The sequence below is a fragment of the Triplophysa rosa genome, linkage group LG4, assembly GCF_024868665.1.
Source record: "Triplophysa rosa linkage group LG4, Trosa_1v2, whole genome shotgun sequence".
Taxonomy (NCBI): Eukaryota; Metazoa; Chordata; class Actinopteri; order Cypriniformes; family Nemacheilidae; genus Triplophysa; species Triplophysa rosa.
This window is the reverse complement of record NC_079893.1, coordinates 11,915,532-11,927,639: the sequence shown is the minus strand read 5'-3', so window position 1 is coordinate 11,927,639 and position 12,108 is coordinate 11,915,532. Positions and strand designations below refer to the sequence as shown.

Genomic DNA, 12,108 nt, shown 5'->3' with positions numbered 1-12,108 from the left:
TCAGAAGTATTGATCAGATGTTGGTGGCCCAGAATGGTAAAAACAACTAAATTGTATTATAATTGCTGTTATATATCTCGGAAATCTTAGCGAATGACTGCAGGAAATGTATTTATACAGTAGCAAAATTAACATTGCAGAGTACTGCTCAATACATAACATAAAGACTTTATTATTTACAGCAATAATTAATACTTGTTGCTAATATATGGAAATACACATGATGTAGAAAGGCAAATCTCTGAACTGTTATTCTAAACAATCAGAGCTAAGAAGGAACTACATAAATCTGACAACATTTTTAAATATTATGATTGGTAACATGTTTCCAATATTAGCAAATAGCTGAATTGTTTAATAAATATTTCATTGCATGATTTATAACTTTCCACTTTTGTGTTCATCAAATAATTGAACCACACCTACAATTATGCTCACTATACGATTTTTAACTTGTAATTTTATATAATTCATTTTTGAACTATTGGATGCTGAAAAGGGAATTAAATGACATTTTCATGCAATGCAGTACAAAAACAGCTGATATGTTTTTCGATAAAAGAGAATCATAGTTTATCACTATTATCTATTGGCTTCTCCTACTTTCCACTGTACATCCTGTGTCACATTCCTTAGTTTGTTTGACTGCCATCTGTGTGCAGGACTGCACGCTTTGAGAAGTGGAACTAGACAGTCATCTGTTCTCACTAAGTTTACGACAATCATCCTCCAGAAAAAGTGAAAATGTCTTCTATGCGATATTATCAGCAAGTCGGTGGTCTTTTTGAGAGTACTTGTAGAGTAACCGGTCCACTGGTCTGTCTCAAGATCTCAACGGCCTCGGTGTGAGTGACACCCTCCAGACTCCGCCCATTTACTGCCAGCAGCTGATCGCCCCGCCGCAGACGCCCGTCATCCACAGCAGCTCCCTGTGCAACAACAGATTTACTAAACTCGCTAAACTTTTCAACTTCCTTTTAAGTGTGCTGAGCCGTGCCAGTTTTTCTGTATACCTTGGGGAATACATTCTTGACATAGATGGGCAAGTCGCCGTGGGAACTGCCGATTCCTCCCACAATACTGAAGCCAAGCCCAGCAGAGCCACGTTCAAGAGCGATAGTTTGAAACTGAGGAGAACTTGCACAAAAGAGACATTTTATTGACAAACAGGGCAAAGACTAATTTCTTTGTATAGTTGAAAAAGTGAATGAAATTGCAAGCATAGCACTTCTGTTGAACTGTTAGGAAAATAATATGGGTGCCCTGAAGGGACCTTTCAGGTCTTGAGTGTGTAGGATTTTGCTGACTTTACAGTCGAACAACTTCTATATGACTGCAGACACAAACTCTGAGACATCTGAAAGCACACATTTCAGTACAAATGGGCAATTGTTCTTCAGAGGCACTGAAGGAGAAATTGTGTTGAAACTGTAATGATGCACAAATCACAGATGATATCTCGGCAGGACAACCGAGAATGTTGTCTCAGACCCATTATGGTCCCCTATGGTATATCTATGTTTTAGCCCACTCATTTGACCCAAGGGAGTCCTGGGTTGTGTGAATGTTGTAACAGCCCCGAATGATACATAAATGATATTCAACCCTTATGTGACTATTAATGATTTATGAAAAAAAATCACAAAATATTGAGCTGCAAGGTTTCAGAAGGCCAGCGGTATAATATATATAATTTTATGATGTTATTTTTTACCTGTGTCACAGATTTTTCTATTTAGTTTATTTTGTACCAAAACAATTGAAAGCACTTTTCATAAATTTGATTGATTTTTGATGACTTTTTCTGGGGAAAGGTAATTATTTCTTAAGAATGTTGGTAACCAAACTGTTTTGGTCTAGAAAAACAAATGGCCATTTTAGCGTAAACATTTAAATAAAATATTGTTTCTGAAGCTAATTTTTGTGTTTTTGTAATAATGGCTTTAATGATCTAAATTTGACCTGATTAATTTGTTATTAATTTGATTAATTAAACAGCATATGATGTAGTTAATTAGAGAGCAGGATGCCCAGACCTGATGGTAGAGCGGAGAATGGGAAGCGGCGACCTGACAAGAGCTGAGATGATAGAGCTGGATAAAGAAGGACGCGGTCACCTGACACGTCTTCACTACAAAATTTCAAATGCTATTAGATTATTAATGATAATCTTAAATCTATAATTGACCTGATTAGTAAGTTTATTTATTTTTTATATAGCCTTGTTGTGCAAGCACTGTCGAGCTTGTGCAGAGGCAGCAGCTTTTGCCAGAGGGGAACTGGAATCCCCTGGTTGGGCCTGGGTTCTCCTGAGGTTTTTTTCTCGATTAGAGTTTTGAGTTCCTCGCCACAGTTTGCATACTGTTTTGCACTATTTGCCTGGCCGGGGGGGGCTGCTTTATAATTAGAATTTTTAGAAAGTTTTACTTAATTAATATTGCATATAGGAATTTATAGTCTGTTTAATATTTGACCTGTGTTTCTCTTTCCTTTATTTTAAATGTGTGCTCTCACTGTGTGTGCGTGTTTGTCTGTTTGTGTGTGTGTGCATGCTTGTCTGTGTGTGTGTACGTGTTTGTCTGTGTGTGCGTGCATGTCCGTATGTGTGTGTGTGTCTATGTCTATGTGTGTTAGTACGTGTGCATATTGTGTGTGTGGAGTGTTTTGTATGTGGGTATGTCTGTCTTGTGTTTTCACACTTTTCTTGTTTTTACAGGTATAACTTTAATTGTTTTGCTTATACAGTAGTCAATATGTCTCATGTACAGCTGCTTTGTAACAATGAAAATTGCAAAAAGCGCTATACAAATAAAGTTGAGTTGAGTTAATTAGATTAACAATTTTAATCGCATGACAGCCCTAATTTTATATAATATAATATAATATTATATAATATTTTTAGTATGTAATGTTTTCTTTTTTGTACATTTTTATGCAAAAATGACTTTTCATAAATGCGGTTTAACAGGTAAAAATATCTGTACATAACTTTTTATGGCTGTATTATTTTAAAGTCGAATAATACTCTGTATCCTCTAGACTCAGGAACACTGGCTAAATAACAAAAATATGAACACTATACCAGGGTTAAAACAGGTATACAAAAATAAACAACAGAGTTACTCATTATCTGTGCTGCACTCATATAATACATTATGACTTTCCTAAAAAGGCAAAGCATTGTGCAATAAAAAGCACCATGTAAACAATATCGCTATAAAAATAGAAATCATCATTTCCCAATAAAAATAACATCTTTATTTACCTTATAAGACATGCTAGTCCATCATTGTGATTTGCCTAGACAGAACACAAATGTATTAATACCTCTGTTGATTTTCCAAGAGTCCAGTTGAGGAGGGAATTAAAGATGACTGATCTTTGCTGAACACTGCTCCACCCACACAGCCACTCGGCATCACCTTTACTCAAACACACACACACACAGTGCCGAGGTCGATAAAAGATGAGATGTGTAGAATGACTGAACATTGATTACGTGTTGTTTTTATACACTTGAAGTATCATTTGATAGGTGTCTGAAGACACACACCTGCAGTGTGACAGGCCCGCTGCTGTTTCTCAGAAGGGCTTTCACTTCAGCGACTGACAGATTATCTGTTGATGTCCCGTTAATGCTGATCAATCCAGCGCCGAGCTGAAAATTCAATTCAGGCTTGATATTTCACAGACGAGGGAGAAGTTACCAAGCTCTATGTTTTTCTCTTTCTACCTGAAGGAGTCCAGACTGTGCTGCAGGTGTGGTAGGGTCCAGGTTGGAGATGTAAATCGTTGCGTGTCCCTGTGTGTCTCGCACTCCGAGCTCCACAGAATCACACTCATGCTGGGACACAATCACAGGAACTTAACCATTTCAGTAGATCATACGGTTACCAAAGCAACATGCCTTTAGTTACTGTGTTGGAAGGCACTTAGAACTGTGCATCAGTGTTTGCAAAGACATTTCATACAGACATTTGTATTCACTATACCTACTGTACATTTATTTTTGTTTTAGGAACCATCGAGGAACATTTTTTTTCCAGAATGCTCTAGTTAGTTTTTTGTGTTAGGTTGCCTAGAAAGGCCATGACCTAAATTATTAGATGAAGTGTAAATATACAGTACCTTAATTTACTTTTATTACTTATTTTTGTAATTAATAAAAGCTTTTGTTGATTGTTTTGACAGCATTTAATTTAAATAGTATATTTCATCAGTTTTTAATATTATCTAGACAAGAAATATTGCATATATCATAGAATAAACAGCCCTAATTGATGAAAGTAATGTTTTAACTTCCAATTCATGTCATTTCAATTCAGTTCTAATTTCAACATAATCTGTGCGGCCAATTCAACTCAAATCCATCTCATAAATCAAAACGGAGCCAATTCTTTTGCCTAACCTTGGTTAGAAATCCAAATAAAACCAAACTGACCATCTGAACAGTGACCGTTCTGATGTCCACGTTTTCGTCCGCAGCTGCGCAAAGAGATGAAAACATTGATTGACTGCTCGTACTGATGACTAAAACTCAATAAAATGAATGATGTGATGTGTCAAATGCTCTTACAGTCATTTGTGCAGAGAGACGAGAGATGAGGGACATCCACTTCACCCGGCTGCCAGAATGCAGACAGACAGATGTAAAAACAGATTTAAAAGACTACATTTCAATCGATCATTTAAAATGATCAAACAGACGTCACGTTAACACCCTCATGACAACTACATGACAATCCCTCATCGAGAAATCTACAGAAGCAAACACTGAAAGTATTTGTCAATGTATTATTTAGAGGTCCAATGTGTAATTTTTAAGAGGATCTATTGACAGAAATGCAATATAATATACATGACTATTAGGGATGCACCGATGTATCGGCCACCGATGTTGGATTAATTTAGGCATTTCGGCAATAGCATGAAAAAGGCAGATACCGATGGTTTATTAATTAATGAGTTGCATGTACTGTATGAATAATCCAACTTCTTTCTCTGAGCCAAAAAATGTAATAGCAGCAGCACATACTTTATTTAAGTTAGTTTATTAAAGAAATGTTCAATGTTAAGTCAAATAGGAGTTAATGTTGTTAATAAAAGAAATATTGGACAGTAAAAATCACCTTTGAAGATTGTCATGTTGTTTTATTGTATTTTTATCTTAACTTGTGCCTCTATTAAAATATTAAATGGATCCAATTCATGTTCAGTAAAATGAATTGAATGCAGAAAAAACTAGCTTGTATTGTAAAGTACTATGCAGTTGACCAATTTCTGTATCGGAATCGGACAATTGTTGTTTGTTACAGTCGAATCGGTATTGGCCAAAATAAAATCCTTTCGGTGTATAAAGCCCTTACATAATGAAGCATTATGTTTTTATGACCTTAGAATGAGCTATTTTTATCTACATACACCATGCATGGAATTCACCATGTTGTTTCTACAGTAGCCCTAAACGGACAAGCTGCTCTACAGAGAGTGTTCCGTAAATATGTTCTCTCCTTCAGAAAAGAAGCAAAAAACGTGACAACATCAGTCACCGCAGTACTTCAAAAGGGAGGAGTGAGCCATTGCAATTCGCAACCTCACCGCTAGATGCCGCTAAATTTCATACACTGGACCTTTAAATACGTGTCTAAGCTTGTCCATACCATATTATTTAAATACATTTCTAAATCCTGTTATAAAAAATCCTTAAATTACAAAACAATATTATTCTTTTCTTTATGTTTAAAAGATTATGTTGTATTGTTCAGTGTGTTTACCTGGTCTCCATATGAGTAGTGTGGTAAAGCTTTAAAACGCGCCACCTCCAAAAGTACAGACCCAGTACAGCTCTACAACACACACACACACACACACACACACACACACACACACACACACACACACACACACATTGAGGGTATCACTCCTTTTGCACTTATGAGGGAAATTACATTCATTATTAATTATGAAGGACATTTACTTGAGGAAATTGCATTAATTGCTTTATTCCTCAGAGGCACGAGTGCGCACCTGCAGCAGCGTGCTGGCATATTCCTGTGATGCCGCTCGGATGTCGTCCCCATTCACAGACAAAATCTGGTCACCTAGCAACAGTCTCCCATCCAGGTCCGCCACCCCTCCCCTCTTTATCTCAGACACAAAGATTCCTGTGTCATTCCTGCAAGACGTGCACAAAAATCAGTGTGTATTCACATGAATCTCTTGACAACTGGTTTATCAGCAAGTTTGGTGCTTACAACCCACCTTTTTCCCACAATGCCAAACCCCAGACTAAATCCCGGTTCTAAGTTCAGGTCAACGCTAAAGAGGTCCCACATGTCCTCGGGTGTGTGGTTGTGTAGTGTGTGTGTTGTGTGATTCTGCTGTGTGTCTGTGACAGGATCTCTGTATATACACAGTCTCACACGCTGTGGGCTCAAGCGCAGGACGCTCAAGGCCTCTTCGTGAGTGGCCATTCTCAGATCAATGCCGTTTACCTTGGAGAGAGAACAATGATTAGTAGAGAGCCATTTAAAAAACCTTGGGAAGGAATATTAAATATTTCTGCATTTGAATATTTACTATACTTCAATGTGTACAAATCACAAGCACCGTTGATTTCATTTTCCATCATCTAAACCATGAAATTACTTTTTTGTTCCTGTAAGCACTTGACTGTACAAATAATGATGCAAGTAATTTTTACAAAATTTTCAAGTATCTGTACTTTTTGGAAAAATTGTACTTTACTACATTAAAAAGCATTTCACGGCTGTCCTTCTAAAACCTTATCTCTTCACATTTCATGATTTTTATTTTTACCATAAATCATTATTATCATTTATCCTTTATGTTTGTCACTGGGTTTTGCAAATATCTAACCCATAAAAAGTATTACAAAGTTCTTGTCAGCTTTGACAACACATTATTTAATTGTTTAAAAAATGTATTGTTTTTTTTTCCATTTTCTGATTAACACATATTTGGACATCCAATGTTTTCAAAGGACAGCGACTACATTATACGTTTTACTTCACTACATTTCATAAATAAATGTTTAACCTTTTTACCTTTAATATCTTATTTTATTCAAGTAAAATATTTGAGTAAAACATGAATGTTCTTAAGTATCAAATGTAGAGTGGGTATGATATATGCTTTATAATGTAGTGAAGTAAAATATTACCAAAGTAAAAACGGCAATAAAATACAAATATTTGTGAACGTACTTTAGAGTCAAAATACTCCGTGTGAAATGATCACAACAAACTACTAGTCAATAGCTGTTTACCTCTAATATATGATCTCCTGCCCATAACCGACCGTCTCTGTGTGCTGCGCCACCCTTATTGACTTCATGAATCATTATTACACCCTGAAAATGAAAAAAATATATTTTGTATCCTCATCTTGATTTTTGACAATTGCCTATTATTATAAAAATGCTTTTTATGTAAAGAATTTTTTTTGTATTGTTAATTATAAACCACAGAAAACTATTTAGACTGGTCCCTTCATAAAAACAAACTTGAGAAGGATGATTTAGGCAAATTAACAGATCAAATTATATGTTTATTCATGTAAACGCTTCAAAACCTAAATTACAAGCTTCATATTTCTGCTTTTAGTCCTTAACAAGCCTTGCATTGTAAGTCAAGAGATATTTGTTAATGGAATGTGTCTACTATAAAAAAGAATTCAGGTCTCAAATTCAAATTTTCTAGTGACTGGTAACATCTACATTTTTCAATTGGCACGATCACAAATTATCACTAGTTGCAAAAGTCTGTTCCTTAAATTTATAGAACTCTGAGCCAGTTGAAAAATTTCAGTAACAAAAAGTTTTTGAGTTGAGACCTGAAATTTCGTTACAGTGCATTTAAAGGGGTAGTTGACCCAGAAAGTAAGAGAGTTGCGAGAGTTTACAGAGTTGCAAAGAAAAGACTCTCAATAAATACATTTTCCTGTCCGTTTTTTTGTCTTCAAAAGACTTGAAATCTAGCTTTAAAGTCATATGTAGCTTTTCATGAATGTTTTAACTTGAAAGCGTCTGGCCACCATTTACTTCAATTGTACAGCAATAAGTGGTGAATATTCTTCTGAAAAGTCTTTTGTGTTCTACTGAAGAAAAAGTATAAAAGTTCAGAGTGACATGAGCGTGAGTAAATTACATTTTTTAATGGACCTAAAACTTTTAGATACTCTAGATCAGTGGTTCTCAACCTTTTTGGAGTACTGGACCCCATCATCTCAAACCATCCTCATGGACCCCCAACCCCCGCACTTACACCCCATCCCATTTTCTTTCACCAGCACAACAACATATTTCCACTAAATTAGGAAAATAAAAAGATTAGTAAAGTCAAAAATTATATATTTGTTAAGGCAATATATGTAAGCCTAACTTAAAATTACATGTGACCCACTGTAAAAAAATTGCTGTAGTTATGCAGCTAGTTGTCAGTAACTTACTATATGTATATTTATCTAATTTATTGGCAACAGTTTGTTCAAAGATGAATGAACATTAAACATTAACAAGTCTCTATATCTTTACAGAAAAAAACTATAAAATAACAGCCTCATGTAAAGCATTCAGCAGTTTTTTTTTCTTCTAATTTTGGTTCCCAGAATGCTTTACATGAGGCTATTATTTTATAGTTTTTTCTGTAAAGATAAAGACTTGGTAATGTTTAATGTTAATTTATCTTCGAACAAACTGTTGCTAATTTCTACAAATTTTTTTTACAGTGCATTTAATGGTTTTCAGTTGCATTAAAATGACACAATAATCACAATTACGTCTGCAAAACATTCTATTTCAGTATCTCCAAATATAAACACACTTTACTGCAGTTTATTCTTTTGACATTAATTTGTCAACAAGGACTTACACTAACCATTAGGCCTACTGATCAGTTACTGTAAGTAACCATTATATAATGTTTAATATGTGTAGAGAATGATTAAAAACATGGAAACAATAACAGATTTACCAACGTGAAATAGAGACTATCCATTGTTCAATAAAAAAAAGTTTTAAACTTCTATCAGGAGTGGACTTTGAACTCTGGTGTGCGATACCTGTGAGTTGCCCAACTTACCCTGACGTGCACCTGACCTGACGCAACTTTGTTTTGAAAAGTGGTGGGGACAAAAACAATCAATACTATTTTTACATAATATTTATCATATATAGTGGGCGGTCCGTCCATTGCATACTCCGCTTGTTCGTTGGTTTACGCTTTTTTGTGCTTGGACACTGGATGCACAAGCAAGCGCTGCTCATTATTACTCACCAGAGCTGTGTTGCATCCTCCTACTATGCTGAGGCCGAGCCCCGTGTGGCCTTTGCAGATATCAATGATATTAATGCAACCAGGTACGATGGGACATGTAAGAGGGTCAGAGGTCGCAGAACACTGAGCCAAGTAAGACGTGCTTTGAGGTCCCATGCGAGAGCTCTGATTGGCTGTGAAGCCGCACGATCGGCTCTCATCAGCTGATGAGATGTCAGATGACAGAGGGGAACAGCGGCCGGAGGGTGTGTGACTGGCAGGATGACAGGGGAGCTTGTGATTGGATGTGGCATTGATTGAAGCAGGAAGACCAACGTTGAGCTTCTCTGAGGAGCAAGACTTCAGTTTATCCTCTTCACTGATCCTTCCATCCTAACGGCAAACACAAAGAGAAGAACAAAGAGAAACTTTGAAGCAGGCATAAATTATAACGGGTCTGCGTGTGTCATGTTTTTGATATGTCATATACAGACAATCAGGTTTACCTGTGATAAAATGAAATGTTGACCTTCGGATGCAGTAGAGGGGGATTTAACAGGACAGCTGTCCATCTAAATACGCAAAAGTTACATTTGATACTGTAGAAGACAGATCATCATCCAGCAATGTGGTAAATGAAAACAAATTGAATATCAACTTATTAATGTCAGAAGCATGAAGCTATGCAAATATATTGTAATGAACTTGCTCAGAACCTTGACAATGACGTGATTTGTTATTCAAGCATGGTTTCATAATTATCATGTTTCCTACCATTTTTAGGAAATTGGTGTTTTAGGTTTGTTTGTGTGTGTGTGGTGCTGGTAAACCCTACAGTATGAAGACCAAATGTCCCCACAAAGACATTTTTTGGTTCCAATGAGAAAAACAGGTTAAAAATGAAAATAAATATGTATATTTGAAAGAGTTCAAAAGCAGAAAGGTTTCTATTATGGTTTGGATTAGGGGTCATGGTTCTGCCTCACCTAGTCTTGGATTTCCTGGTACTGAGGCAGAGCCATGACAAAGTCTTTGGTTATGTGTGGAGAGAAACATATTGTTGTCCTTTTGACAATAATATGCGTTCTCTCCAGTGTCTCGTCATTGGCCCCGCCCCTCTCATTTCCTGTATTGTTTTCCAGCCGTGTTTGATTACCCTCACCTGCCCTGTGTCGTTATCTTTCGTTTGTCTTCCCTTTAAATAGTCCTCATGTTTCATTGTCTTGTGCTCGTGGATTACGTTCTGTGTACCTGTGCCTTGTCTTTTGTTGCGCTCCTTGGTCGTGCGCATCGTGGTTTTCCTTGCTCCCGGATACCATTGTCTTACCTTGTCTAGTTTTACATTTCTTGTTTATTTAAGACGTTGTGTCGCTGGTTGTTTTGTTAGTTTATTTTTGCCCCCCGTGGGAAGTGTTTTGTATCAGTTTTTATTTTAGTTATAGATCTGGTTGTCCCCATTGTGGGTTTTGTTTTCTCGTTTCGTCATTAAAGTCTTGTGTTTAACCCCTTCACTCCCGCCTGCCTGCAATTGGGTTCTTCTCCACGCAATCCCTGACAGGGTAGGGTTAGGGGATGGAATATTGAGTTTTTAAAGTATAGAAATCATTAGGTCTATGGAAAGTCCCCATAAACCACAAACATTGTGTGTGTGTGGTGTGTGCTCATTGCCTCCGATACTGGTCCTGTAGCCATTTGTTTCAATGTAGTTTTATTCCTGATAAGAAAAATAAATATGTACATCAAAACATGCAATAATTATATGACAAACTGTACATAGCCTTACAGAAATTGATGGACATACAGTAAATGTACTGTAATTTTATGGAATTTGTCATGTATTTTTTAAATGTAATAATGTCATGTAGAACATGAAAAACGTCGTATAATAAAATTATGTACGTACATTTTATTTGAGGGTTTTTACAATATGATTCATACATCTGAGCCCACTAGTGATAATTATTTAATTCTATTTTAAATGCATACATTTTTTCAAGACAAACTATATTATCATCATAATAATACCGTTATACATAAGTATAACGTTTTTCTGGGTTTCCAGAAATGAAAATTCTGTCATCATTACCTCACCCGCTTGTCATTTCAAACCTGTATGACTTTCTTCTGCAGAACACAAAAGATATTTAAAAAATTGTTGGTAACCCAAACAACAATTGCATTGGTTTTGTGTCTATACAATAGAAGTGAATGGGTACCACCGTTGTTCGGTTACCAACCTTCTTTAAAATATCTTCTTTTGTGTTTTGCAGAAGAATAAAGTCATACTGGTAAGACAAGAGGGTGAGTAAATGATGACAGAATGATCATTTTTGGATGAACTATCCCTTTAAATGATGCATGTGCTCAAGCTGGCACAGATTCCATTTATCTCATCGTGATTTGAAAAAGAGTATCTTGTACGCTTCAATGGAAGCCAGAAAATCTGACCTTTAGTAAATTGCTTATTACAAATTGCCATAGATTTCATTAGTGAAAATGAGTTGAATCTTAATCTTAAAAGATTTATTTTTATGTCAGTATCTGAAATTCATAAGAAAGATGGTTGTGCTGCGGTGTGATGTGAGTTGCAATGCACGATGCAGTATGAGAGTATAAATATACTACACAGACTATATGTAGAGTATATCAAAATGCATGTGGAGGAGCTTTGGATATCTGCATTCATGGGGAAATGTTTCACCTGGTGAGAAGGACCTTGACTTTAGCTGAAGCGCTACTGATGATCGCTGTAGCGTTCTGGTGACTACGTCCATACAGCACCTGTCCATTTATCTGTGAAACACACACACACATATGCTGTGGATTAAACCTA

The 12,108-nt window shown here is 36.1% G+C and overlaps 1 protein-coding gene across 6 annotated transcripts in view; it reads right to left on the bottom strand.

The window, feature by feature from the left end:
- Window positions 1-50: 50 nt before the first annotated feature.
- si:dkey-92j12.5 (multiple PDZ domain protein) overlaps window positions 51-12,108 on the bottom strand; it is a 46,470-nt gene continuing 34,412 nt past the window's right edge. For 4 of the 6 annotated variants that reach the window (XM_057332394.1, XM_057332392.1, XM_057332397.1 and 1 more), the window contains 15 exons: window positions 11,977-12,068; window positions 10,944-10,989; window positions 9,782-9,847; window positions 9,297-9,668; window positions 7,289-7,372; window positions 6,262-6,494; window positions 6,028-6,175; window positions 5,775-5,846; window positions 4,577-4,625; window positions 4,409-4,485; window positions 3,734-3,844; window positions 3,554-3,658; window positions 3,328-3,422; window positions 1,014-1,137; window positions 51-929 (listed from right to left, as the gene is read on the bottom strand). In XM_057332394.1, the coding sequence (XP_057188377.1) occupies window positions 765-929; window positions 1,014-1,137; window positions 3,328-3,422; window positions 3,554-3,658; window positions 3,734-3,844; window positions 4,409-4,485; window positions 4,577-4,625; window positions 5,775-5,846; window positions 6,028-6,175; window positions 6,262-6,494; window positions 7,289-7,372; window positions 9,297-9,668; window positions 9,782-9,847; window positions 10,944-10,989; window positions 11,977-12,068 (1,839 nt within the window). In that variant the 3' untranslated portion in view covers window positions 51-764. Of the gene's footprint in view, window positions 930-1,013; window positions 1,138-3,327; window positions 3,423-3,553; window positions 3,659-3,733; window positions 3,845-4,408; window positions 4,486-4,576; window positions 4,626-5,774; window positions 5,847-5,977; window positions 6,176-6,261; window positions 6,495-7,288; window positions 7,373-9,296; window positions 9,669-9,781; window positions 9,848-10,943; window positions 10,990-11,976; window positions 12,069-12,108 lie in introns of those variants that run through there. The other 2 variants (XM_057332396.1, XR_008962860.1) reach the window with 2 other exon arrangements.